This window comes from Dermacentor variabilis, chromosome 3 (genome assembly GCF_050947875.1).
Source record: "Dermacentor variabilis isolate Ectoservices chromosome 3, ASM5094787v1, whole genome shotgun sequence".
Lineage (NCBI taxonomy): Eukaryota > Metazoa > Arthropoda > Arachnida > Ixodida > Ixodidae > Dermacentor > Dermacentor variabilis.
Window position 1 is genome coordinate 89,000,479 of NC_134570.1, and position 27,723 is coordinate 89,028,201.

General features: G+C 48.9%; 1 protein-coding gene and 1 non-coding gene across 2 annotated transcripts; one reads left to right on the forward strand and one right to left on the reverse strand.

Moving 5' to 3' along the window:
* Positions 1 to 35: 35 nt before the first annotated feature.
* LOC142574040 (2-oxoglutarate and iron-dependent oxygenase domain-containing protein 2-like) lies at positions 36 to 27,667 on the reverse strand. Its single transcript, XM_075683218.1, has 8 exons — positions 27,492 to 27,667; positions 26,320 to 26,376; positions 21,596 to 21,712; positions 7,758 to 7,845; positions 4,259 to 4,383; positions 3,372 to 3,560; positions 689 to 993; positions 36 to 149 (listed from the first exon to the last, which is right to left on the reverse strand). Exons 1-8 carry the CDS (start codon positions 27,609 to 27,611, stop codon positions 44 to 46), a joined length of 1,107 nt encoding a protein of 368 aa, XP_075539333.1. The 5' UTR covers positions 27,612 to 27,667; the 3' UTR covers positions 36 to 43.
* On the forward strand, positions 24,847 to 24,918 carry TRNAA-CGC (transfer RNA alanine (anticodon CGC)). The gene has a single exon. It is a non-coding gene; the product is annotated as a tRNA-Ala (tRNA).
* Positions 27,668 to 27,723: the final 56 nt, after the last annotated feature.

Sequence of the window (27,723 nt, forward strand, 5' to 3'; positions counted from 1 at the left end):
ATATGTAATAGAGAGTCGTAGGCTCTTCAGGCCGGTCGATTCTTTATTGGGCGACGGCATCGACGGGTTGCAGCTGCTCGCTGGAAGACGCCAGCCGGTGCAGGGGAAACCTTGGGACAGCCAGCGCGACCGTCTCCTGCGACGCGGAACTGGAGAGGAAGCAGAGCGAGTCAAAGCGCGCCACACATTGTTTACCCCACCATGGGGGGGCACCGTGGCTATCGCACGTCATGCAGGTATACAAATAAGGGAATAATAGAGCGAGCGAAAATTTCTCCGCGCACGCCGTGCTTTCTTTTGGCGCAGAGAGAGAAAAATGATCAATAGTAATGAAAATTGTGATGTTTAAACGTGTCTCATACACGTATATGGTAGCAAAGTAATTGGTCGTTCTATTGTACTCAGTGGCGTAGCAACGGGGGGAGGGGGGGGGTTCATATACGTCTGAAGACACCCGAAAATTGTCGATATCCTCAGCTTCCTCGACTACACCCGGGGGGGGGGGGGGTGTGAGGGGTGTGACAGAAGAGCTATCGGCCCCGGGTGCCAGACGACCTATAGCTACGCCACTCATTGTGCTGATGGTGGAAAAGCAGAAGTGAATGAAAATTTAATGCTGACCGCCACGCACTGTAACAGTCTAGAATGTTTGAGTGCGCGAGCGAGTGAGAGGGAGTCTCATCCCCACCGGGCAGTGAATCCGTCTCCGTATCCTTCGCCGACGGCAACCAGCGTCGGGGCGCAGTCGCAGAGCGGGCAGCGCCGGTTTCGCAGCTCTGACGAGCGCAGCCACACCACCAGGTTGACGCGTTCGCCGCTCAGCGCAGGCACGGCGCCGCTCAGCTGCTGACCGCGGTGCAAGAAGGCGTGGCGGGGCAGCTGCCGCTGTAGCAGAGTGGTCGAGCACTGGTCCAGCGGCTCCTCGCGCATGTCGCTGAAGTACAGCTCGCCGCCGCCGAAGTCGCGCCGGCCCAGGCACACGTTCAGCGTCACCTGCGCCATCGCAACCCACCCCCAAAAAAGGGCACCCCACTCTCAGCTTCCCAGCTGTCACGCCATCATTCCCCGGAGCCGTGCTGAGAGACGTACGTGGCGTGTGCACTGTCGCCAACGTTCCCAGGTCAAATCGCGTAGCGGTGTCGCTGGTGCTCGGCTCACATCAGCATGTAGATGGTTATATATATGGCATACGGTTCTGGAACTATTTTGCATACCCAAAAGACACAAACCAGACAATCGCCGGTTAGCCATCGCCGATAAATAACCCAAGACGCAAACGTCGAGGAAAGGAAATGTTCGTTCACATCATCCGCGACTAAAAAAAATAGAAAGAAATAAAGAAACACAAGAAGCTCACAAAGGAACAGTTAAGTCAGCGGCAAGTTATCACGCTAGTATTGGATGCTTTTGCGGCTGGCTGATTTCCGTTCGAATTTCGCACAGACGTAGCTTATTGAAGTGCGTTCCACTTAATACCCAATTTTCGAGCATTTTTTTTGCCTCTTTAATTCACAATAAAGATGAAGTGTGACGTTACTAACAAAATAAGAAAATACAATTTCTCTGCAACGGAGCAGTGGCGCCATCTGTTACCGCTACTGTCAAAGGCACGTTCCCCCGTTCTGTTATACCAGACTGCGCCAAGGAGGAGGAGGAATAAACTTTTATTGTACAACCAGCACTTTATGATGGCCGGGCCTAAGCCTCCCATCAGGGGACGTCGAGGGCTTGCCTCGCCGCCGCCTCCCGGGCGTGCTGGGTCGCCCAGGTTTGGTCGTCGAGGGCGGAGCTCCGCAGAGCCTCATGCAACCTCGACGAGCGAGTCGTGGTGTAAGTCAGTGTGTACTGTGCTGGGCACTCCCACAGCGTATGCGGAAGCGTAGCCGGGTGAATGCCACAGTACCGGCAGTTGGGGGTCAAAAACGACATTTCTTTAGAGAGACGTTGACGCAGACGAACCGCACTTATGTTTTGTCATGAAAGAAACAGGCAGGTAATGCTCGCAAACGTGGTACTAAGTTGAACGCACTGCCAAATGCTACGCCAGGGCGAAATTTTAGCTGAAATATGTGATCGATTATGTGGAGGAGTCATGTCACCCGTCACTCGTTAATGCAACACGCAGTATGTAGAATGCTGTTGCGTTTCGCCTGCGACACGTGGTTTTGCCGGCGCGACTGCGGCGGGGCGGCAGACATTTTGGCCCGATCGTCGTCGCCGCAACGCTCCCCGCCAGGTGTTTCCAGGCGCGACTGCGGCGATGCGACCGCAAAGGATCACCCTCTCATTACAGTCATTGTGCCCGACCGGCAGCGCTACGACAGTGTGCTACGACATTGTGCTACGACATTGTGCTACGACAGCGCTACGACAGTGTGCTACGACATTGTGCTACGACATTGTGCTACGACAGCGCTACGACATTGTACGTTCACGTGCTCGTCTATTGAGGGGTTCCTTCTTGCCCTCAACTGCGAGAGAATAAAGACAGCTGCCCCCGGACGCCAAAAAGAGGGCTCCGATTTCTTCTGTTGAGTAAAGTGCTCTCCCGTCTCTCTTCTTCGGTCAACCTGACCGCCAACTCTTTGCGATGTTAAAATAAACAAGTTGTTTTGTTGTTACCAGTCGACTCATGCTTTGCCGGGACCTTCGGATGCTTCCAGTTGTACCCCAGGCCGCCAGGCCAACGCTACCCTTGGGGCTTGCGACCCAGGTACAACCACGGGCGTCAGCGCCGAGTTCCCAACCGATCGCGCCAGCGGTGCGATCCAAAACAATGCTGTTTCTAAGTTGGCTCCCGTTAATGCAACCATTGCGGGACCACAAGTTTTGCTCGAGTTATGCGAAAGGACGAATTAACAAAGGGAGGAAAAAATGTATTCAAAAGCGTATTGCAACAAACTATCTACATATATACATGCCGTCGTCAGTCAGTGGCCCACAGACCTCAACAAAGAATCGGCAAAGGAGACATCGCCCAGGGCGTAGCGCAATTGGCCGTCTCATCATCAGTGCAGGACAGGCTGCTGCCATCACTGTCTTCCCTTATATAACCAGCAGCACCGTCCGCTGAATTACTTGTGTTATCGAGCTTTTAGTAACTGCCACGCCCAGGGGAGCACAGGTGGGCGGATGAATTAACGGAAGCGACACGCTTTCGTGTTCAAATTAAACGAGTTTTCCTTCCACATAGCAATGTACGGTGCCTCGCTGGCAATCTCCAGTGTGTTCGAATTAAGCGAAAGTTCGAACTAACCGAGGTCGAATGAACGAGATTTTGCTCCATTTCTGCAACTTTCTTGCATTTAACTGTATGCAGAACTTCTTCGCGCAGTGTATTCTCGCTTCTTGACGCGCACTGATGCGGTCACCTCGGCGTTGTCGTAGTGGAACTCGAGGCCGCTCTCACTGCCGGGCTTGCAGCGCACAGTGAAGGCGTTGTGCGAGTCGAAGCGAGCCCCCGTCCAGTGCGGGAACAGTGCCCGGCACAGGGGAGTCAGGTACTGGTCGCGTAGCGGCGTCACGAACTGCTCGTCAAAGCCCACCTCGCTGAGAACCGTCTGCGCGCGCAGGCTGCTCGTTAAAGTGTATACTATACTCTATATATATATATGCACAGTTAGTCAGTTTGAATATTAATAATGCAAATGAAACGGGAAAATAGCCATCTGCGCAATAGTACTATGAAACTATAAAAGAAACTCATAGGGGCTTCTCCGATGGAAGCCTTTAAGTCTGGGCATATCGAACATGGAAGCCAACGCCTATCTTGAGCGGTTGCTTTACCGTCTAAGTTAGTGATAATTTAAATATTCGTTGTTACCCTGGTCAGTTCAGATCGTGAATCAACCGACCGAATAAGGCGCTGGTCCTGCGGGTTCGGTCGCCGGACCTGCACGAATTTTTACTTCAGCTGCCGAAGAAAATTCTTTTCCGAGAAACCTCCATTGTTAGCTGCTTTCCTTTGTAGCTTCGAGCTGCATTTGGGTGGATGAAAAAATTTCCCCATTTATGAAAATTCATCCGGTTTGCGGATTTACGTAAAACACAATAGCCAATAACGAGGCATCAGTTTGCCTCAGAAATAAACACGCCCCTGCACGGAAAATCGGCGGTTAGCCGATAAATAACTCAAGACGCCAATATTGGAGAAACTAAACGTTCGTTCACATCATCCGTGACATTAAAGAAATAGAAAGAAAAAAAGAAGAAACACAGGAAGCGCACAAAGATAAGGAACGGTTAAATCCATTCGTACCGCGTAGTTGTTGAGAATGTTGGGTCTGATCTTGGGCATCTCGGAGCCTTCGAAGTGATCCAGCTCGTACAGCAGCTTGTCGGCAAATTCTCGCGTGAACAGCGGGATACGGTAGACTTCCTTCTCTGCGCCATAGAACAGAACGTCAAAGTAAAGCTCGCAGACAAGTGGCAGCTCGTATGCGGTCGCTTTCTATATATTATAGCGACGGAAACAGTTCTATAGGGATGTTCGAAGAGGGGAATTTCCGAATCGAATACCGATATTCGAGAAAATTAAACGACCCTATACTGCGGGATCGATTGACGAATGCTTTCTCATTTCTAAACAGCGCGAAATGCGAAGGTTGCACGGAGAGGCGTCTTTGTGACAAATGGCAGGCTTATTTATATTCATTCTACACGCGTAATGCACCGCTAGCAACTGTCAACTCGGGAGCTTACAAATGAGAAGCTGAAAAACGATCTTGTCTGGTGCACCATCATAACAGTGCAGTGACAGCTGTGAAACGAAGGAACAACACGCAACCAGATGCGTGCATATTGTTGTGTTACGCGGTTGAAAGAGCTAAGGGCCAATAAATATACAGCATCGCACACAGTTTTTGAAGGGATGCGAACATGGTTAGGCTGCGACTCATAAATTGCTGCTCCTGTATATTGAGACACCAAATTCGTCGTATAGGCTGCTTGAAGCGGAGGCGTCGTTTCTTAATGACTCGAAATTATTGTGCAGAGCCTATACCTTCTCCGTGCGTTCACTCAAGAAATGGTTCTTCTGCGCAGCCACCGTTAAGGCTTCCCCGCACCACAATCGCTCTGAACACTCACCCTTATACTGTCGTTCTTTCTCACTGCGCAGGCTCCAAATATTCGTCATCCGTATTTGAACAGTATAACGAATATTCGGTTACGTCGCATAGTGAATTCTCGAATCGAACATGAATCGATTTCTACTTCGAATGTTCTCATGCTATAATATTCGACTAGAGTTCCGAGTGTTTGTACTCGAATATTCGATCTGCATTTCGATATCTCTAATATTGGCGCACCTGTGTGGTCGCGCATGCAGACCTGCTGCTCCATGGTCATGGCGTCGTGCAGGTAATACCCTACCGTTGCCCTGCTGCGAACCTGTTGGTTCTGGCCGGCGCATGATTCTACCGGTCCTGAGCCTTTTATCGTCATTCAGGACGACATGGTAAGCCGCAGATTATTGCGATCTGATGGACACAAGCCGTTTCTCTTTTATTCTGCCCGTGCGCCTACGCGCTAGCGACGTCATAGGTTTCTTTTTCACAAACATCAAGATTGCATACCAAGTGTCCTTTTTTTTTCTGACTTCAAACGTTATATTTATTCTCTTTTTATAAAAATGGTGCGCATAGAGCATACCATGCAGTTTCGTTTGTTCAGATGGACTGCCTGAACATTTACTAAGGTCACGATGTTCAGGTGCAGCTACAAATTAAAATATTAACTAATTTTGTAATTACTGACGCGCGTTCAAATTGCGAAATTGAAGCCGAGATGCAGTGAAACCGACTGTTTTTTTTTTTTTTTACAGGAAACCTAGGACTATATATCGCCCCAATTTGACGAAAGTTTTCCTTCACGATGTTTCTTTTTTTTTTTTTTACACACTGGGAAACGTACAGTCCTCGCTGATTACGGGAAACCCAATGGCCTGGGAGGAGCAGTGTTAATACAGCTTGTGTAGACAACTGTGCAGTCGCCACATATTTTCACGAATCGATAACTTACCGCACCGAAGATTTTTAATTGCTTACTTCAAGAGAAAAAGTGCATGCCTGGAAGAGTAAATCCAAACTGCACTGAAGGCGCTGCTGTAAACCTTGCCAATGAACAGTAAAAGCCGTTGAGAATGGACCTCCTTCGTGCATGAGAACAGAAAAGCGTGTCTAGTCAAATGGAAAGATAACAAAGGCGTGAATTCATTTTCCAGTGCTGTCGGAATAGACCCCATGTAGTCATGCAAGTGCTGGTCGAAGGATGAAAGGAGAAAAAAAAATTAGCACCGCAACTGCGAAGCGTATACGAATATAACCAATTGATGAGGGGAGTGGACCTCATCGACCGGTATATTTCATATGCTAGGACGAATTTCAACTCTAGGAAATGGACCGTTAGGATGCTCACACATTTTCTCAACATTGCTGTCTGCAATGCGTAGGTTGAATACCATCGCGATGCAACAGCTTTGCACCTGCAACAAGAAGAGGTGCGGTCTCTCCTGTCTTTCAAGCAGGATGTAGCCGAGACATTAACCAGATATAACCCCAAATCGAAATGGTACCAGGAAAGAAAGGTACGAAAGTAGACCAGCAGCTCCAGAGACCAGACGAGCCTACCTGCCTGACGGCGACGCGTGAAAATGGTTTTGACCACTTCCCAGAATTACCCGCCGCGGTTGCTCAGTGGCTATGGTATTAGGCTGCTGAGCACAAGGTCGCGAGATCGAATCCCGGCCACGGCGGCCGTATTTTGATGGGGGCGAAAACACCCGTTTACTTAGATTTAGGTGCACGTCAAAGAACCCCAGATAGTTGAAATTTCCGGAGTCCTCCACTACGGCGTGCCTCATAATCAGAAAGTGGTGTTTTGGCACGTAAAACCCCATAATACTTAACTTCCCAGAACTTTGTAAGATTGAAAATGCGATGCAGGAACAAAGATTGCAAAAGAAAGTCGAGAGTTTTGTGCATGAAGTTTAATGTTTTCTTGTGCCCGCAAGGGTAAAATTGTTCCTTTTAGTTTTACCGTGCTCCCAACTAATGTCCACGTTTGTGGACACTCATTTGTATCGTTCAAAAATGAAAATTTTCTCACGATTTTTTTCTCTGCACTTCTGACACCAATTTCAAATGAAATCTTAAAAAAGTTTGTTTTCTTGCCTACATTTTTTTCGTTAGTTAAAAGGTAAAGTGCGATTTGTACGTCCCTTTTCTGTCTCATTACAGTTTTTAGTCTTTAATGCTATTACAAGGTTTGACCATGCCCACCGGTGTCAATACATTATTTTCAAACTGGTCACATGGTTGTCTGCAAGGTGTCGATGACAACGGCACTAAGGGATGCAACTGAGAACAAATCATGACCATTTGGTTGCAGACGTGTGGTTAGTTGCGCGACTCCCCCCCCCCCTCACCAACCGCATTAAAGAACCGCCCCTCTCACCTCCCCCCCCCCTTCCCAAACTAGGCACCTGGATCCGCCCGATCCCCTGCTAAAGAGGACGAATTGGCCAGAATTTCGCTGAGACGGAATGGGGCGGAATGCAAAGACGCCCGTGTAGACTGTCTTCGGAATACTTTTTAAGAATCCCGGGTGGTCAAAGCTATAGTCCGGAGTCCCTACTGTACGGCGTTTTTCATGGCCCGTACGTGTGTCGCTTTCGGGCGTTAAACCACGGAATTGACAATTATGCCATAACACGCGACCATAAGGTTACACGGTAGGCGAAAGAGCCTCGTCTTCACCTGCTGAAATAATCCAGGAAGGCGGCAACGATTCTGGCGACTTGGCCGTCTTGACCACTTGCACGAACTCTGGGTCGAGGTACGACTCCTGAGGCAGAAAGAAACATGCGCCGCTCTCAACGCGGTCTCTTGACAAGTCGCCCATGAAATAGCTAGCACAGCTAGTAGAACCTACCAGTGTCATTCTGCGGTCATGCTATGCTGGCCGCGAGATCGAGCGGAGTCGCCGCCTGGCGGACACTGACTGAACCAGGATAGCGTGCATGACGCGTCGTGTTGTCTTCTAGCCGCTGCTTGTTTAAAGAGACACTAAAGCAAAACGCTAAATCAGTTTAGACGGATAAGGCGTTCTTTGAAAACTCTGGTTGTCGTTAATTTCGAAATAATAAGTAGATTATTAGGATAGAAGAATGAATACCGGCTTCAGTTTTTTTTTTAATTTTGCGCCGAATTTCCAATGCTGGTACGTCACTATGACGTCATGGTTTTCAATGTGTTTCCTTTATTCGTATTTAGGCCGCGTTGGCCCAGCAGAAGTTCCCCAAGCTCGCCGTGTTCAGTCTTTGGCTCCTCTAGAAGATATTGTAGTCTATATTTACCGCTAAATATTTAACTAGGCCCTAGAACACACCGTGAAAAATACATGACGTCGCAGCAACCTGGTGTGGCAAATTCACGCAGGCGTCGTCAGCCTTCTTTTGTTATGGCGCTTTTTCTGGCGTATGCAAGCGTCCTATATATCCTGGTAACAGTGGTGTTTTTGACGTTGCACAAGGGTAATTTACTCACGGCGGCCGCATTTCGATGGGGCGAAATGCGAAAACAGCCGTGTACTTAGATTTAGGTGTACGTTAAAGAACCCCAGGTGGTCGAAATTTCCGAAGTCCTCCACTACGGCGTGCCTCATAATCAGAAATTGGTTTTGGCAGGTAAAACGCCCCATAATTTTTTTTTTGCGGTAATTTACTGGTACAGAAGAAATCGTCTTTCTCTTCGGTGTCCCTTCATATGTGCGCGATAGGGCCCAGATATCCTTTAAAGTGTATGTGTTCTGTAGTTGTAGCGCAGTCTCAGTTAAATGGTGGCATGAATTTTTTTTTTTCGGACGACGTGTAGAGACACATTTTGCGCTGTAGTATCTGACTTTGCGCTGTATAGTCTCACTGAATAAAATCAGTGACTGCACGCTTCGGGCGCGCGATGTTTGAGCGTCGCTCCCTCCGTTCGTCCCTATCATTCAAATTTTATATTCGGCTGTGATTCAAGCACTTCGCAAAAAAAAAAAAAAATCATTTGGCGCCATTTTAGACAACTCAAGTGGTCGCTGTGATACCTGAACGCAACGCTTCAGCGATTCCTCGTAGCGATCGATGCTTTGATCATTCCGCAATCTTTGTGATACCACGAAACATCAGCAAGGTGGCGTAGATCACTCAGCAGTGTTTGGGATCTGACTGCTGGTACGATCTGTTGGGAACTCGGCGCTGACGCCCGTGGTTGTACCTGGGTCGCAAGCCCCAAGGGTAGCGTTGGCCTGGCGGCCTGGGGTACAACTGGAAGCATCCGAAGGTCCCGGCAAAGCATGAGTCGACTGGTAACAACGAAACAACTTGTTTATTTTAACATCGCAAAGAGTTGGCGGTCAGGTTTGACCGAAGTAGAGAGACGGGAGAGCACTTCACTCAACAGAAGAAATCGGAGCCCTCTTTTTGGCGTCCGGGGGCAGCTGTTTTTATACTCTCGCAGTTGAGGGCAAGAAGGAACCCCTCAAAAGACGAGCACGTGAATGTACAATGGGCTAATGGTGACGCACACTGTCGTAGCGATGCCGTAGCACCATGTCGAGCACGATCTCGTAGCACCCTGTCGTGGCGCTGCCGGTCGGACACAATGACTGTAATGAGAGGATGGTCCCTGCTTTGGCATCGCCTGTTTCGGGCACAATGACTGGAACGAGATCCCTGCTTTGGCATCGCCTGTTTCGGGCACAATGACTGGAATGAGATCCCTGCTTTGGCATCGCCTGTTTCGGGCACAATGACTGGAATGCGAGGATGATCCCTAGGCGGTCGCATCGCCGCAGTCGCGCCTGGAAACACCTGGCGATGAGTGTTGCGGCGACGACGATCGGGCCAAAATGTCTGCCGCCCCGCCGCAGTCGCGCCGGCAAAACCACGTGTCGCAGGCGAAACGCAACAGACCGCCCCGCCGGGGGAAGGAGATCCCGATGGACAGGGGACTGCATCCGCTGTCCGGAGGGATGTCGCTCGATGATGCTCATAACCGAAGTCGGGCGTCCCTCGACGTTTCTTGAGCGCAGCGCACAGAGAAGGCCTCGTTCTCTTGTTCAGGTTCGCACGGGACACTGCAAAGTGACTTCGGGAGAGTTCACATTTTTGTTCTCGTTCCCGGCAAGCGTTAGAACTACGCTGAAACTCAACCGCTCAGTCAGCAAGCACGGCACAACCCTCACTAAGCCCTGCCAGGCTCTTTCCCCTTTTTATACCACTGCCTAGTTCCTTACAGTAGTCTAGCATCACTCAGAACGCGTCCACAAATTGAAAAATTGCACTAGAAAGCATATCATCACTTTGAAACACTAAACAAAAGCAATATGTTAAAAAAAAAATCCTGCCTCAAGAAGAAAACATCAGTAACAAACAATTTTGAGGCTGATTCCTACGTTAGGGGCTTCGACTTAAGCCATCGGCGTTACCGTTGAGACTCCCATTTTTGTAACGCACCTCAAAGGAATATTGTTGTAAAGCGAGGCTCCAGCGCAGGAGGCGGCCATTTTTGGGAGAGATGGTCTGCAGCCATTGGAGAGGGCAGTGATCCGTCTCAATGATAAACCTCGAGCCGGCTAGATAGCATGACAATTTCTGAACGGCCCACACGAGACATGCACACTCTTTCTCGGTGGCGCTATACGCCTGCTCACGACTGGTCAGCTTACGACTAGCATACAGGACGGGGTGTTCTACTTCTCCATTTTCCCGTTGGCACAGTACAACGCCCATGCCTCGCTCACTAGCATCGCACTGAACAATGAACCCTTTTGTATAGTCTGGCGATCGTAGCACAGGCTGGCTTGTTAGGGCACTCTTTAGGGCGCTAAAAGCTCTTTCCTTGGTCTCGTCCCAGACGACTGTTTGAGGCTCTGTCTTTCTTAGAGCATCCGTCAGGGGAGCCGCGATATCAGAGTACCTAGGGATGTACCTCTGATAGTAGCCGGCGACACCCAAGAACGACCGAACATCGGTCTTGGTGCGCGGTTGCGGAAAGTCTCGCACAGCGGCCACTTTTATTTCAGAGGGGCGGCGACGACCCTGACCAATCACGTGACCGAGGTAGACAACCTCGGCCTGTGCTATCTGGCACTTAGGAGCCTTGACTGTCAAGCCCGCTTCGCGCAGGCGGGTTAGCACTGCCCGCAAGTGTGTCATATGCTCAGACCAGGATGCGGAGAATATCGCTACGTCGTCTAGATACGGTAAAGCGAATTCTTGCTGTCCCCGCAACACTTTATCCATGAGACTTGAAAAACAGTATGGCGCGTTCTTCAAACCAAAACTCAACACTTTAGGACGGAATGTTCCCATTGGTGAAATGAACGCCGCATACCTACTAGCCTCTTCTGTAAGTGGAACCTGCCAATAACCCCTGACAAGATCTAGGGTAGAAATAAACTGAGCGCTACTAACTTTCTCAAGGCGCTCCTCGATGTTAGGGATCGGATAAATTTGATCCTTAGTGATGGAATTAAGCCTGCGGTAGTCGACGCAAGGACGAGGTTCCTTGCCCGGTACCTCAACTAAAATCAAAGGGGAGGTATAATCACTCTCACCTGCCTCAATAACACCGAGCTGTAGCATTTTCTTTACCTCAGCCTCCATAATATCGCTCTGGCGGGGTGACACCCGATACGCCTTGGATCGTACTGGCTCTGTGGAGGTAAGTTCTATATCATGAGTAAGTACAGAAGTCCTACCAGGCCTCTCAGAGAACAGACCTTGAAACTCTTGTAATAGCTGGTGTAGTTCGGTTTTCTGCTCGGGCGACAGCGGTGCTTTACTGATAAGGTCACTAATGACTTGACCGGTGTCTTCCCTGTTCGTCACTGAGCCTAGTCCTGGAAGCTCGACCGGAAGCTCTTCAGGAACGTTTACCATCATGCACACCACTGCTTCCCTTTGTCTATAAGGTTTGAGCAGATTACAGTGGTAAACTTGCTGTGCTTTCCGCTTTCCTGGCAGACTTACCACGTAGTTAACGTCCGACAGTTTCTGAACAATTCGTGCTGGGCCCTCCCACTGCACGTCTAGTTTGTTGTTTAGCGATGTGCGCAATATCATGACCTCATCGCCAACCTCAAAACGACGGGCCCTGGCTGTCCGATCATAATAAACCTTGGCCCTCTGCTGGGCCTTTGTCATTGCTTCACCTGACAACTCCTGTGCCCTTCTTAAGCGTTCGAGGAGCTTAAGCACGTACTCCACCACGACTGGGTCGTCGCCCCTACCTTCCCATGATTCTCGAAGCATGCGAAGCGGAGACCGAAGCGAGTGACCGTACACCAGTTCAGCTGGCGAAAACCCCGTAGCCGCATGCGGCGCGGTCCTTAAAGCAAACATCACCCCAGGCAGACACAGCTCCCAGTCAGTTCGATGTTCAAAACACAACGCTCTCAACACGCGCTTCATGACGGAGTGGAGCTTCTCAACGGAATTCGACTGTGGGTGGTACACTGAGCTGTGTAACAGCTTTACCCCACACCTTTCGAGAAAAGTTGTCGTCAAAGCGCTAGTAAACACTGTGCCCTGATCTGATTGGATTTCCGCAGGAAAACCAACTCGCGCAAATATGGACAGTAGTGCATTGACTATCTCAACTGAGCTGAGTTCTTTAAGCGGCACTGCTTCAGGGAACTTTGTCGCTGGGCAGATCACAGTCAAAATGTGTCTGTACCCCGTGGCTGTTACCGGCAGAGGTCCCACTGTATCAATAACGAGCCGTCTAAAAGGCTCCGTTATGATAGGTACCAATTTCAACGGCGCCCTTGATTTGTCCCCTGGTTTGCCCACCCGCTGACAAGTGTCACATGTCCTCACGAAATGGTCTGCGTCCCGAAAACACCCTGGCCAATAGTACTCTTGCAAGAGACGGTCCTTAGTTTTCTTAACTCCAAGGTGTCCGGACCACGAACCCCCGTGTGACAAGCGCAACAGATCCTGACGATAGCATTGAGGCACGACCAGCTGATCGAACTCCACTCCTCTGCGGTCTAGATACTTCCGGTACAGGACTCCACCCCTTTCCACAAAACGCGCAGTTTTCCTGGCGATACCTTCTTTGACATTGCAGCGCACGTTTTCCAGGCTGCCATCCTTTTTTTGCTCGGCTATCAAAGCCGACCGGCTGACTTTTAGCAACCTATCAAGTCCGTCTGACGTAGGCGCGATGAGCAAATCAGTAGATAGCTCTTCTAACTTTCCCGAATCGGGATTTTCCTCTCCAGTATCTGGCGCCTTCAACGCTACAGACTCAATTTTATTCAGTTCGGGCGTGCTCTGAATATCAGCTTGCTGCGCCTCTGACCCTTTTTCGTTGTTTGATAACGTCGGCCCCGCAACTACCGCCTTTGCAGCGAGCTCCCGAACCTTCGATCTGGTTAAGGCCTGAACACTAGCTTCACCAAACAAAAGCCCCTTCTCGCGCAGGAGGTGATCGGACCTGTTTGAAAATAGGTACGGGTACTGGGGTGGCAGCATAGATGACACTGCCGCCTCCGTCTCAAGCGCTCCGAAAGGTCCTTCAATAAGCACCTTTGCTACTGGCAGACACACGCTATGAGCTTCCACGGCTTGCTTGATCCACGCGCACTCGCCCGTGAACATATGGGGTTCTACGTAAGACGGGTGAACTACATCCATCGTAGCTGCGGAATCGCGAAGCACTCGGCACTCTTTCCCGTTCACGAGGAGGTCTCGCATGTAAGGCTCGAGAAGCTTCATGTTCTCGTCAGTGCTGCCTATTGAAAAAAACACAACTTTTGGTGTTGTTTCCGGACACTGCGCCGAAAAGTGACCCGGCTTCTGGCACGTATAACACACGCCCGCTCGCCTCATCTCGAACCGCTTTCTGCGTTTGGCTGCCGCCGTCTCCTTACGTTTGGTCGGACTGCTTTCACTCGCATCCGCACTACGCGTGTCCCCCTTTAATCTCATGGGTGTGAACTTCGGCCTCTCAAACTTCGAGCCAAATTCACCCTTTTGACCGTCCTTAGCTCCGCGAGCCCGACGCGTCACAAACTCCTCGGCTAGCTCAGCGGCTTTAGCCACCGTACAAACGTCTGGCCTATCCAAGACCCAGTATCGCACGTTCTCCGGTAACCGACTATAAAACTGTTCTAGCCCGAAACACTGCAGAACTTTATCGTGGTCACCAAACGCTTTCTCTTCTTTGAGCCACTCCTGCATGTTCGACATAAGCCTATACGCAAACTCTGTATATGACTCACTTCTGCCTTTCTCATTTTCCCGAAACTTCCGACGGAACGCCTCCGCAGACAGCCGGTACTTTTTTAGCAGACTCGATTTTACTTTGTCGAAATCCTCTGCCTCCTCTCTATCCAAGCGAGCGACTACGTCGGCCGCCTCGCCGGGTAACAAAGTGAGCAAGCGCTGTGGCCACGTTTCCCGAGAGAACCCCTGCTTCTCGCACGTTCGCTCAAAGTTAACCAGGAACAAACCAATGTCCTCTCCAAGCTTAAACGGCCGCATCAGGTCAGTCATTTTGAACAATACGCGTTCTCCTGCACCGTGTGCCTGACTTCCATTACGAGCGCGTTCCATCTCTACCTCAAGACGCTTCATTTCCAAAGCGTGTTGACGGTCACGCTCTTGTTGCTCTCGCTCTTTCTGTTCTTTACGTTCACACTCTTCTTTTTCTTTTGCAGTCTCCCTCTCTTCAATAGTCTCAAGGCATTCCGACAGCTCGTCATCCTCAGCCTCTAACTCAAGAATAGCCTTTAGCAGTTCTGGTTTTCTGAGTTTGTCCGAGACATCCAGACCCAACTCTCTTGCAAGCTCCAACAATTTCGGTTTGCGCAACGACTTCAAATCCATGGCTGCTCTGAATGCTGCTTTCTCTACTGCTTACTATTGTCTTGCCGCAAACTAACCCGGCAGCAACGACAACCACAATTACCAGCTCTGTTTCTGACACTAACAAAAAGCCTGGCAAAGCTCAGAAGAAGAAAGTCCCGCACTCACCAAACCTCGCAGGCAGGAATTCCGCGCAGTCGTTCCGCTGCAGGCAACCAGTCGTCACACAGGGCTCGTTGCACTGCTCCCGGATCGTCGTTGAGCTGCTCAGCATACAGTCAACTGCATCTCTTCGCTGCTGGCCTCCGTTGTCGCGATCTCACCGCTGGCAGACAGTTGTTTGAAGTCGTAGGCGATCTCACCGCTGCCAACCAGATGTTTGGATCTGACTGCTGGTACGATCTGTTGGGAACTCGGCGCTGACGCCCGTGGTTGTACCTGGGTCGCAAGCCCCAAGGGTAGCGTTGGCCTGGCGGCCTGGGGTACAACTGGAAGCATCCGAAGGTCCCGGCAAAGCATGAGTCGACTGGTAACAACGAAACAACTTGTTTATTTTAACATCGCAAAGAGTTGGCGGTCAGGTTTGACCGAAGTAGAGAGACGGGAGAGCACTTCACTCAACAGAAGAAATCGGAGCCCTCTTTTTGGCGTCCGGGGGAAGCTGTTTTTATACTCTCGCAGTTGAGGGCAAGAAGGAACCCCTCAAAAGACGAGCACGTGAATGTACAATGGGCTAATGGTGACGCACACTGTCGTAGCGATGCCGTAGCACCATGTCGAGCACGATCTCGTAGCACCCTGTCGTGGCGCTGCCGGTCGGACACAATGACTGTAATGAGAGGATGGTCCCTGCTTTGGCATCGCCTGTTTCGGGCACAATGACTGGAACGAGATCCCTGCTTTGGCATCGCCTGTTTCGGGCACAATGACTGGAATGAGATCCCTGCTTTGGCATCGCCTGTTTCGGGCACAATGACTGGAATGCGAGGATGATCCCTAGGCGGTCGCATCGCCGCAGTCGCGCCTGGAAACACCTGGCGATGAGTGTTGCGGCGACGACGATCGGGCCAAAATGTCTGCCGCCCCGCCGCAGTCGCGCCGGCAAAACCACGTGTCGCAGGCGAAACGCAACAGCAGCAGGAAAGTAAATCTTAAGCGCTCATAAGATATGTCGCATGATACAGTTGATAGGCGTATAATTGCATTACCATGGCTGTGACTGTGGCTGTGACTGTGGTTATAGTGGTTACACGCGACAATCCTTGGCCATTCCTCAGGTGTCCCTGTATTATGTGGATATCGCCACGAGGCAGAAGTAATTTTGCCTCGCAAGTGCATTTTCGCGCTTTGGTACATCTATTATCTGCTACAAGATGGAAGCGGAAATACAGTATTACTAGAGGATCGCGTGTAACACTGCAGTCGCAATACAGACACAGGTCGTCGTAAAACTCAGTTGCGTGGCGGCTAATATAATGCGTTCTTTAGCGTGATGTTGTCAGCTTGACGGAATGTATACCGGTCCATTATTTTCACCAATAAAAAAAAAACGGAATAAGGTTGGGTTTTAAAATAATTTAAAATTGTCCGCACCGCTCTCATGAACAAACAACCTCGCGCTAAAGTGCTTCGTTTTTAATGTTACCATGATAATAATAATAATAAAGAAGCATTTGAAGCCGCGCGGCGAATCTGCCACGACGCTGCCATTCATAGTTCCGTGCCTCGTTTAACTAAACTTGCTATCTCGTATTCGACAGAGAAGCGAAGAAGTATAGACGGTAGTTATGCATGTGTACAAGCGGCGGATTCACAATAACTATACACCCTTTTCTCCGTTCCGTGGCAGCATTCTGTTCAGGACACCCGGAAACTTCCTGTGGTGCATTTTTTGACAGTCAAGTTAGCCGAGAAAAAAGAAGTATTTTGTTGCATAGTATTCTGTAAGCGCCTATTTTTGGTGTGTTCAGATAAAAAGAACGTTCACCATGCGTCGAGCTCATGCGTGGACTTTTTAGAGCGCAGCTCTTTGGCGTCCGTTCCTGGGTTTCGCGTCGTCGTCGGCGTTGTCGTCGGCCTCGTAACCAGCTCCGCCCCCCTTTCATCCCCCCAGCGCTAGCAGCGACCGACTGATACCGCTGGATGCCGCTGACGCCGCTAGAGAGTCAAGATAACGTGACTGCATAGAACACCGTCACCGCCATGCAGAAAGAGGAGGAAAGGGTCCCCCCCCCCCTGTTCTTGTGTGGCGGATAGGGTGCTCTTCAGTTGCCGACGCGCCGGTTATTTCACGTAGGCCCCGGCACGTCGACGAATACGTGACCACCTTCCCACGGCTAGACCTGGTTCTTAGCGCTGCGGAAGCGAGGGTATCATATTGTTTGTGTCGGCATCGGCGGCGTTGTCCCTGAAACCAACTCCGCAGCTGGGGTTGACTCACTATCGGCGTCAGCGGCATCAGTCAGTCGCTGCTATCTCTTCCCTCCTCCCTTTATCGTGTTGTCCGCTTGCTGCGCGCGCTTCTGCCCCCATCGTTTGCCGCTGGGTGTACACGCCGCCCCCCTCCCCCCTCTTCCTGCGAGTCTCCGGTTGTCAAAGCGCCGGCTCGAACTTAATTCCTTTCTTCGCTCCTCCTCCAATGCAACCCCTGTGCGGTGGCAATCAGAGAGCCAGATCGGTGGCGGCGGATCTGTATATGTGCACCGCCCGAGCCGAAATTGCCGCTGCCGTTCGCCCTGTGCGGTGGCAATCAGAGAGCCAGATCGGTGGCGGCGGATCTGTATATGTGCACCGCCCGAGCCGAAATTGCCGCTGCCGTTCGCCACTGCGAAATTATCTGCCAGTTCTTTCTGAGCCATGAGCGAGACGACCGATGGAAGTCCTCCGTCTGCTGCTGCTGCTGCTGCTGCTAAACGAGCTGCCAGAGCAGAGGCCCAGCGCCGTCGCCGTCAGAATCCAGAGGTGCGTGCCGCCGAAGCAGAAGCTTACCTAGTGGAGTCTTTGTTAAAGGAATACGTGTGAAAAATAAAAAAAAAAAAATTCTGTGATAGCGCATACATGTGTTGCTCGATTTCTTTGCCTCAATCTATCGAAAAGGTGAAACAGCTTATTTGCTGCGCTCAAATTTCGCATTAGGAAGTAACGTAATCGTCGGTAATTTTTTTGTAGTGCTTCACAATAAAGTTTACTTGTCGAACACTCCAACCCTAAAGCAGAACTGGCACCAGCTGGACTGTTCTGTAAGTCTATAGGCTATTGTAACTTACGTCGTTGTAGAGGGCTTAACCGGAAACCTTCCGTGTTCGTAAGCACTAAAATGGTCTGTAGTCGGATACAACTTAAGTATCTGCCGTGAGGCCACGCCCTCATAACCGCCAGCCACTGTTCCTCCGCGAGGCTGCACATATCTCGTACTTTTCCTGTTACCTTAATAAGGTGGTAACCACAAAAATATGCTGAGCACGAGGTCGCGGGATCGAATCCCGGCCACGGCAGCCGCATTTCGATGGGGGCGAAATGCGAAAACACCCGTGTGCTTAGATTTAGGTGCACGTTAAAGAACCCCTGGTGGTCAAAATTTCCGGAGTCCTCCACTACGGCGTGCCTCATAATCAGAAAGTGGTTTTGGCACGTAAAACCCCAAATATTATTATTATTATTAACCACAAAAATAAAGTTACAAGCGCGTAATTTTATACGTTTTCACTCATCTGTTGTAGTGGAACGGCGGAAGCCTAATTCTTTGTTGAACTGAAATAAAACGCTTGCTTCGCTGCAACTATTCACTGTCAAGTTTCACTTCAGTTGGCAGTGGTGTGTCACGAGTAAAACGGGCTCAGCAGTGAAATGAACTATACCGAGGACTTTTGAAGAGTGAAATGCTCAGACTCCATACACTTTGTCCATGTCTGTTGCACACCTCATCACTTCCGCCGATGAAAATGCTCTTCAAGAACATCAGACGCTCCGGAGGTACAGTGCCTAGAATATACTCTAGGCACTATACCGGAGGTATCAAGTATGACGCCATTTAGAAAACGTCGCATGGCAACGACTTTGTTTGCTTCTGTGATTGGCTAACGGAGTAACAACGCCGCGCGGTCCGTGTGCCTTGGTTGTCAACTACGGTTATTTTTTTTTAAGTTGTATCCTAATATAGCTACTTTAACTTCACTGTACAGGAATACAGCCATTTTCATAACCAGTGCAAAAGTAGCAGAAAGCCGAGTCGCACAACACTGGCGCCTATACAGAATATAGGCTGAACGCAAGCCGAACGCCAACAATAAGCACCATGGATGTACCGGAAAGAAACTGCGTTTTGAGCTCCTTTCGCGTATAGTAGAAATGTTCCGTGCGTTTCGAGCAAGAATGTGACATTTCGTGAGGTGGGGGGAAAGAGAAATACATATGATCAATTCACTGCAGTCAGCGCATTTCAGTATCACACAATCGGCCCAAAATCGCTCACAGAGAAACGCTGTCGCGTACATTTCAATGCGAGCCCGATCTCTCGGCCAATAGACGCGTACGGATGCAAAATACTTAGTTTGTAGATTTTTTACCCCCTTGATAAAGCCAGAAAGGTGTCAATTTCATAGGTAGCTAAGAGAGAGAGAAAGAGAAAGGGAGAACACGAAGAGGGAAAGCTAGTGAGGTTAAATAAGGACGTGCCCGGTTGGCCACCCTATCCACTTGGGGAGGGGAAAAGGGGAATAATGGATAAGAAAGAAAAAAAGAAAGAAAGAAAGAAAAATTATGAACGGACAGCGTTTGTAAACACGCTCGCAGAGGAATGTCGTCGTCACAAGGGCTGAAGATTGTTAACTGCCAATGCAACGGCCTGTCTTTGAGGGACGTAAAGAAATGGGTATGTATATAAGCCTTCGATATATCTATAGTTTACGCCATTTACGAGATATGCGCCGTCAGACTTGCGGTACACATGCACTGACGTTCCGCTTACTTACTTAAGAAAGCGCCGTTTCATGCACTGAAACACAAAAGTAAGTGGAACGCCAGTGCATTCCTCCGCAAAGCTGGAGAATTAATATCTCGAAACTGGTGTCATGCTGAGAATTCGTTCCAAGTGAGAACTTGTTCCGCCTTGCGAACTCCCTAGCCAGAATTTGTAAAAATGCTCTCGAAAGCGTTCGCTAAAACACCCGGTAGAGTGTACTACAGAGGACGGCCACTTTGCTGCGTGTATGTAGAGCTATGTTTATAGCAGCTGTGTCTTACCAGTACTCACGTACGGGGCAGAAACCTGGAGTCTTACGGAAAGGGTTCTACTCAAATTGAGGACGACGCAACGAGCTATGGAAAGAAGAATGATGAGTGTAACGTTAAGGGATAAGAAAAGGGCAGATTGGGTGAGGGAACAAACGCGAGTTAATGATATCTTAGTTGAAATCAAGAAAAAGAAATGGGGCATGGCCAGGACACGTAATGAGGAGGGAAGATAACCGATGGTCATTAAGAGTTGCGGAATGGATTCCAAGGGAAGGGAAGCGTAGCAGAGGGCGGCAGAAAGTTAGGTGGGCGGATGAGATTAAGAAGTTTGCAGGGACAACATGGCCACAATTAGTACATGACCGGGGTAGTTGGAGAAGTATGGGAGAGGCCTTTGCCCTGCAGTGGGCGTAACCAGGCTGATGATGATGATGATGATGATGATGATGATGATGATGATGATGATGATGATGATGTAGAGCTAACCATGTACCCAGAAGTTTACTATATATCTTATCCGCTCCGCCTACACTTATCTGCGACACTCCAAAGCATTTTCTCTTACTTTGCGTACATCCTGCTATGGAACACGCGCGTTACATGACGTCGCAACTGCGCTTATTTTGCAAATGTCAAACGCGTATGAGCTGTCCACGCTTGATCTCTAATCCATGCTGTGAACTTATTGGTTTCCTTTCCATCGCTCTTCGCACAGTGCTGAGCCTCAATTGGAGTTTTCTGGTGAGGCTCTACGCTGAATTGCATAGCTGAAATATATACACATTCGCGGTTAAAAAGGACACACGTATAGAGAGAAAGGTATACATAGAAACAATGACGACATTGGCCGCACTTATAATTTATTTATTTATTTAGAGCGCAGACCTCTACGAATGAAAATACATACGTATATAGGGACAAATGCGCAGAAGACGTTGCGCAGGAAACCATACAACTGACGGGTCAACTAAAGCCCCTTCATACACCTTAGAAAGCGGCGGTAGCGCGTGGATGGAGGGGCTTTAGGTTCAACCAGCTGTCGGAAAGCCTTGCTTCAGATTTATAAAGAGGAAGCGACGAATCATTTATATACACAGTCATTTATATACAATCAGTCATTGCAACCACCACCACCCGCTTTTATTTATACATAGTACGCTTCCATTATCCCATGCGCAGTCCGAAATTGCTCCTGCCAGTGTGCCTGCACGCTCTCCCTTTCCCAAGCGAGGGCAAGGAGGAGAGCATTCAGCAGGTCACTGTCCCATCAGTTGCGACTAGTCTTTTGCACATGCGTCCCCGTACGTGGGTCGGCACGTCAAACAAAATCAGTTGGAAATGATGCACGCGTCGTCGTCGACCTCTCCGCGCGTGTCCTTCGTTTATCGGCAGATATGGATTAACACCAAATTACCACGCGTCCAAACAACCGTTCTCTATAAAGCGCTCCACTCGAAGTTATGACAAGGGCATCGTGAGCCGAGAACGCGTGCGCATCACCTTGAACTTGTACACTTCCTCGTCGAAGGGTATGTAGCACATGTCCAGCTCGTCCTTGTCCCTGTTGCGATGCGCTTTTTTCACCTCGTTCACCCGGGAGGCCACCGTGTCCTCCACCTGAGTAGGGTAAATGCATATGCGATCGCTAAGCTGTTCTCACCGGTTTACGTATGTACGCCACGCGCCACCGTCGCATTCATGCAAACGCAGCGATGAGCTAAAATGTGATTTGGTGCGAAGCTGTAGCATTCATCTAAATGCCGCTAATGGTAGCACGCACGAAAAATAAATGCAAATGTTTGTTCATTATATATGCCCGAGGCACTCCGTGGCTCGAGGCGGCGTGCCATTGGTCTGTCCTATATGCAAGAGACAAGAAAAGCATAGGGGCGGGATAGCCAGAATAGTCGCCGAGTCTCACGAACTGATCCCGTTAATTTGTTTGATGAAATGGCACGGATACGCATACGCACAGCAGCATCTACGTGCACGTATACAGAATGCGATAACGTCTCGCGCGTGCTCAAGCGTTAAAAATAAAATAATAATCATAATAATAATAATAACACGTCCTTTAGCTAAACACACGAATGTAAGCACGCCGTTGTTCGTTGTGGCGATTCGCCCTCACGGATCGCCGCGCAACCTCGTAGCATCGGAAATGTACTTCGCCGACGTTTCCCGTGGTCGGTACTCTCACGACCAAGACACATCATAATCGCAATGGTGCTGGCTATGACGCTCGCACACACATGTTCAAGACCCACCGTGGTTGCTCAGTGGCTATGGTGTTGGGCTGCTCAGCACGAGGTCGCGGGATCGAATCCCGGCCACGGCGGCCGCATTTCGATGGGGGCGAAATGCGAAAACACCCGTGTGCTTAGATTTAGGTGCACGTTAAAGAACTCCAGGTGGTCAAAATTTCCGGAGTCCTCCACTACGGCGTGCCTCATAATCAGAAAGTGGTTTTGGCACGTAAAACCCCAAATATTATTATTATGTTCAAGAAAGCGGCCGGGAGAGTATCATGCATTCCGTATGCTGTACGTACCTACACTTTTACTAGAACCTTGGAGGCATTTGTTCAAATTCAAATGGCAAATTTGGACGCACCCACAATTTAACGCACCCGATATATATATATATATATATATATATATATATATATATATATATATATATATATATATATGTGTGTGTGTGTGTGTGTGTGTGTGTGTGTGTGTGTTTGTCTTGGAAATCGCACGTAATTTGAGAAATCAATCATCGAATTCACTGCTCAATTTTGAAACCGCCAGTGCACCGGGAGCAGAGAAAAGGCGGCCGGCCCCGCTATCATATGCGACGGCACGTGACTGAAGAATAACCACGAGATTTGAAACTGACCAGCTCGGCCAGTGTCGCGGCAGATAATGATCGGCACGCTTTGCCTGGCAAGCATCTGCCGTACGTGACGTGCCGTATCAGCATTCGCCCGCTACTTTCCGTCATTCAAACTTAATTAATTAATTTATGGGGTTTTACGTGCCAAAACCACTTTCTGATTATGAGGCACGCCGTAGTGGAGGACTCCGGAAATTTCGACCACCTGGGGTTCTTTAACGTGCACCTAAATCTAAGCACACGGGTGTTTTCGCATTTCGCCTCCATCGAAATGTGGCCGCCGTGGCCGGGATTCAATCCCGCGACCTCGTGCTCAGCAGCCCAACACCATAGCCACTGAGCAACCACGGCGGGTCATTCAAACTTCGTCACACACATCATCCAGGGCCCCGGGGCGTTTCCTTCTCACGTAGTTCGGCTCTCGATTGAGCGTTGAAATTCGATTATGAATATCTCGTTCAATATTTAAAAAAAAGCATAAGGATGCATTAAAATGTGACTGACTCGACTCTGCCCTACATAAGCAACAGCCCCAAAGGCAGTGATAAAAGGTTAATTAACAAATTTTTGTTCATTGATCTTCTGGTACTTATTGTCATGCGAGACAAAGTACGTCCGCCTCTCTCATAGTTGGGTAAGTATGGGAGAGGCCTTTGCCCTGCAGTGGGCGTAACCAGGCTGATGATGATGATGACGTCCGCCTCGATCGCCTATAGAACTCTTCAGTATAAACGCCATGCTTGCTACGCTCGTAGCATTTCTGTAAAAAAAAAAAAAAAATATCTGTATAGTCTGCAATATTTCCGAGACTTCTAAATGTCTGCAACAAAAAAAAATAAAATCATTGTAAGGCTTCCCGGACAAATAACAAGTGGAAGACCAATGGCACTTCGCCGTACTAAGTTTGCAGACGGATATTTCAAAATTGGAACTGATCTCGGGATTTCAGTCATTCATTGAATTCTTATGTCCGCCAGCGCGAATGCTGAGTGCGCACAATGTGTCGTCTCCTCTTATCCTGTGATCCGCCACTGTTCACCCTAATACTGTACTACAGAGAAAAAAAATATTACAATAGCCGCTTTATGCACTGTTCCTAAGCAAAACCTATAGCGTACGCTTGTCATCGACCATTTTTTTCAAGACCTTCTTTGAGCACTTGCTTTTTTCTTCGCTGATGCGAGATCGACAGTCGCCGGCCAGGCGACGGTACGATTTTTTTTTTTTTTTTCCTGCAAGGCATCGCGACCTTCGCTCGCAAAAGCGGTCGCCGCAACTTGCCAACGACCGGAAGTGCCTGAAACCTGTCTGGTGTTCCCGTCTCGCCCGCTCCTAGTATCGATCCGCGCGCGTCCCGTTTGGCTGCAGTCATTGCTCAAAAAAACTGGATGACATTTCATGCAACCGACCGCATGCAGGGAGCTTCATGCTCTCGTCAGAACGCATCGTGCACAGGCACATACAGTGTTACGAGCCAAGCATACGCGAATAGACGATTGATTAAAAAGACAGCTAAGAAAAAGAAAGCAACGCTTTTATGCGCGCTGTTGCGAATGCTTGCTTTACCGCCATTGAAGGACTCTGCCGCCGCTAATACGTTTTTCTTTCTTTATCTCTCCCACGGACGTCACACTATCTGGGATAGCCGCACACACACACGCAAGCATCCCCGAAGATCCGTAGTAGTGCTCCCCAGCTAGGGAAGAGACCACGGTAAGCGCGATTAACGGGAAATTATTTCGTTTGATACTCTATCTTCGTTATGTTTCTCCCTCGTTCTTGTCTTTAGAAACGCACTCATTGCAGGCCACGAATGCCTTGCACCACCCGAGCAACTACTCAAGCATTGTAGAACCCATCACTCGCCAGGGGGTGTAGCTCAGTGGTAGAGCGCTCGCTTCGCATGTGAGAGGCCCCGGGTTCGAACCCCGGCACCTCCATAAGTGGCACTTTTTTTCTTACATTTTCGAAAAATAACGATTACGCTCATGTTCGTGGCACAACGCATTGACATAATTTATTTGCAGGAATACCATTTTAGCACGAAGGATACAAATGACGCGTTTATTTTAGGTGTCAGTGCACCTCCTGCTTGATTCTGTGCCACTCTTATCATGCAGCGCTCATGACCGGCTGATCCTATAATGATAACGCGGGCGGAACGTCGCCCTCTAACCATTGACGAAGTGCGAAAAGGAATAGTATCGGAAAAGGAATCACTATATAATCGCAGCTCTATAGTCCTTAACCTATGTTAATATGCGGCGCATAACATGTGTAATCATGTCAAATGAATGAGCCTGAATTCCCGCACATGCTTATGAAGTTCACATCGATTCCAAGTTTCGTTGGTAGCAGATAAACTATAACTCAATGAGCTTAGACCGCATAGTGGTGTATATGTATATATGACTCTTCTTGTTCAGTAACCATGCAGAAACAGCATATACGTATCAAAAGCAAGATCATGCACCCACGATGCATCACCAATTGTGGCATATGCATACTGGGTTGGGTAGTTGCAAGTGTACGCTTTCTTATGTCCGTCTCAAGAAAATGGGCTGGAATTTAATCAATTGAAAGATTAATACTATGTATACATATGCGCGAGTAGATGAAGACATGGTTATTTTTTTTTTCGACAGCATGGTATTCACGATGTCAGACGTCAAGTATCCCGCGATAGTCACAAACGGATATAAAAATGAAATTATACAATATGTCTAAAAGTTCAATTGAATTAACAACGTTAGTGAGAAAGGTTTTGTCAGAATTCCTATTCTGTTGGTTTTGAGAAAATGTGTGGCTAAAAATGTTCGCGTTCCAGCGAGCATATTTGCGCCCGGAAGTTCAGAAGAAAATGTCCACCGGAACAGTAATACATTTTGCCGCACATTTTGAGGACGTTTGAGGTCATATATCCGAACTGGTGCTTGCCGCGGGTAATCATGCAAATGGCTGCTTTCAGAAACAATTGCGCTTCGCGCATCATAACGCGACGATCAATGCGTTTAATAATTTGAAAGGTGATTAGTGAAGCATGAAATATATCCCGACTTCCAATGTTGAGAATAAGTCTCGATGAGAAAATAGACCAAGCTGTTGTGATGTAAACGTTAATCGACTCCTTCCCATTGAGCGCCCTAGTGTGTGCATGCATGAACCTCCAACCGTTCGCCTTAAACATTTCCATGTGTGTTCAATGGGGCTGGTTGGTTCATCTGTAGAATAAAAACAGGAACAGCGCAATACAGGACGAGCGAGTAAACAGGACAGCGCTCAGTCCTGTTTACTCGCTCGTCATGCGTTGCGCTGCTCCTGTTTTTATTTCCATGTCTTACCTGCTTGATGATGGCTTGTTTCTGTTCCGGCGAGGCGTATCCGTACCTGTTCAGTGGCTGTTCAAGCCAATCAGACAAAAAAAAAAAACAGAAATTAATTTATAAACACTGCATGCATGCATGTGTTTCGAAACATACACACGCGCGCGCGTGCGCCGAAGCATATGTAGAATGCATCTCGACAATGTACACGTACATTGTGTAGAGTACATCGCAGAATTCCATCATGATCTATAGCAATGTATTTACAATCTATATTTGCAATATCTGCAATATTTAGCGATCTATAGCAATATATTTCTAATGGAGTGCTTGGGGCCTCCATAAGTCCTTCCTCTTCGCCCATATGCTCCACAAACTTCAGTTTCGGCACGAGCTGTATCGTTTCAATGGTTCATGCGCAGATTCCTTAATTTTCTATGCTCGCTGCGTCACCACACGGAGGCAGCTAGGTGGCTTGTTCCAAGATAAGCTGTTTGTAAAGCTGCACTAACGGGTCCGTGCTTGAAATTACCGCCGCGGAGACGACAGCGACGAATATGGAGCTGTTTCGCCTTCTAAAACAGACGGCACCAGCATTTCTTTTACAACAAGGGATTATATTAAACAAAGCTAGGACACCACCGAATAACACTGTTACTCGGCTGTGAAATGTGAGTGCATTTAATTATATGGCCTGGAAGAGTTCATATGCAAGCGGTATGAGAATCACTTTCGGGGATACTTTCACTGTCGTGAAATATTTCATTCTTGGTATCATAGCGTTAACTATGCTTGGCACAGTGCCTTGCAGGCCTAAGAACGCTGTCGTAGACTCCGACGCATTTGGCGCCAGTCACGTTCACGAAATCTCGCAAAAGCATCCACCGACATCCGAGAATACCACCCTTGTATTCATTTCCATGAGCGTTCATATGGGTACACCGCGCCCCCATGGTCACAGCGTCAAGTAAGTACTTGGAAGCTGGGAATATCGATGCGCTTAACGTACGTCCTAATTATTCAAACCATTAATGACGCTAGGGGAGAGAATATGAGCTAGCAAGCAGACGTACGTCCGTCGGCCCACGGTCGAGTTACGCAAAGCAAGAAGGCGTGAAAATGCTTGCTGCGTTCTGCCTGCAGCACTCCTTTTCGGCTGTCTGTCTAGGGTACGCGTGTCAAGAACGCACCTCGTCAAAGTGTCGTAGGAAGGCATTCCTTCCGAAGTAATTGACCCTCATGTCCAATTCCGGCACTGCGATGTCACTGCTTAGGTAACACGCACAACGGTAGAATTTCTGCTTGTTCATGTTGCAAGCGCTGGCCTGATAACTCCAGCAGCGCGCGTTCGCCCATTCATCTTCATTATCTTCGTACTGAGGATGACTGCGGTGAAATGCACGCGCACTGACCAAACAAACT

Bases quoted from the DNA above. Each gene is read 5' to 3' on its own strand.
- LOC142574040 (XM_075683218.1), bottom strand. From the start codon at position 27,611: ATGAACAAGCAGAAATTCTACCGTTGTGCGTGTTACCTAAGCAGTGAC. The intron at 21,713-26,319 runs GTAAGACATGGA...TACCCTACTCAG, and splicing joins AACAAGCCATCATCAAGCAG to GTGGAGGACACGGTGGCCTC. The intron at 3,561-4,258 runs GTACGAATGGAT...CTGCGCGCGCAG, and splicing joins ACATTCTCAACAACTACGCG to ACGGTTCTCAGCGAGGTGGG.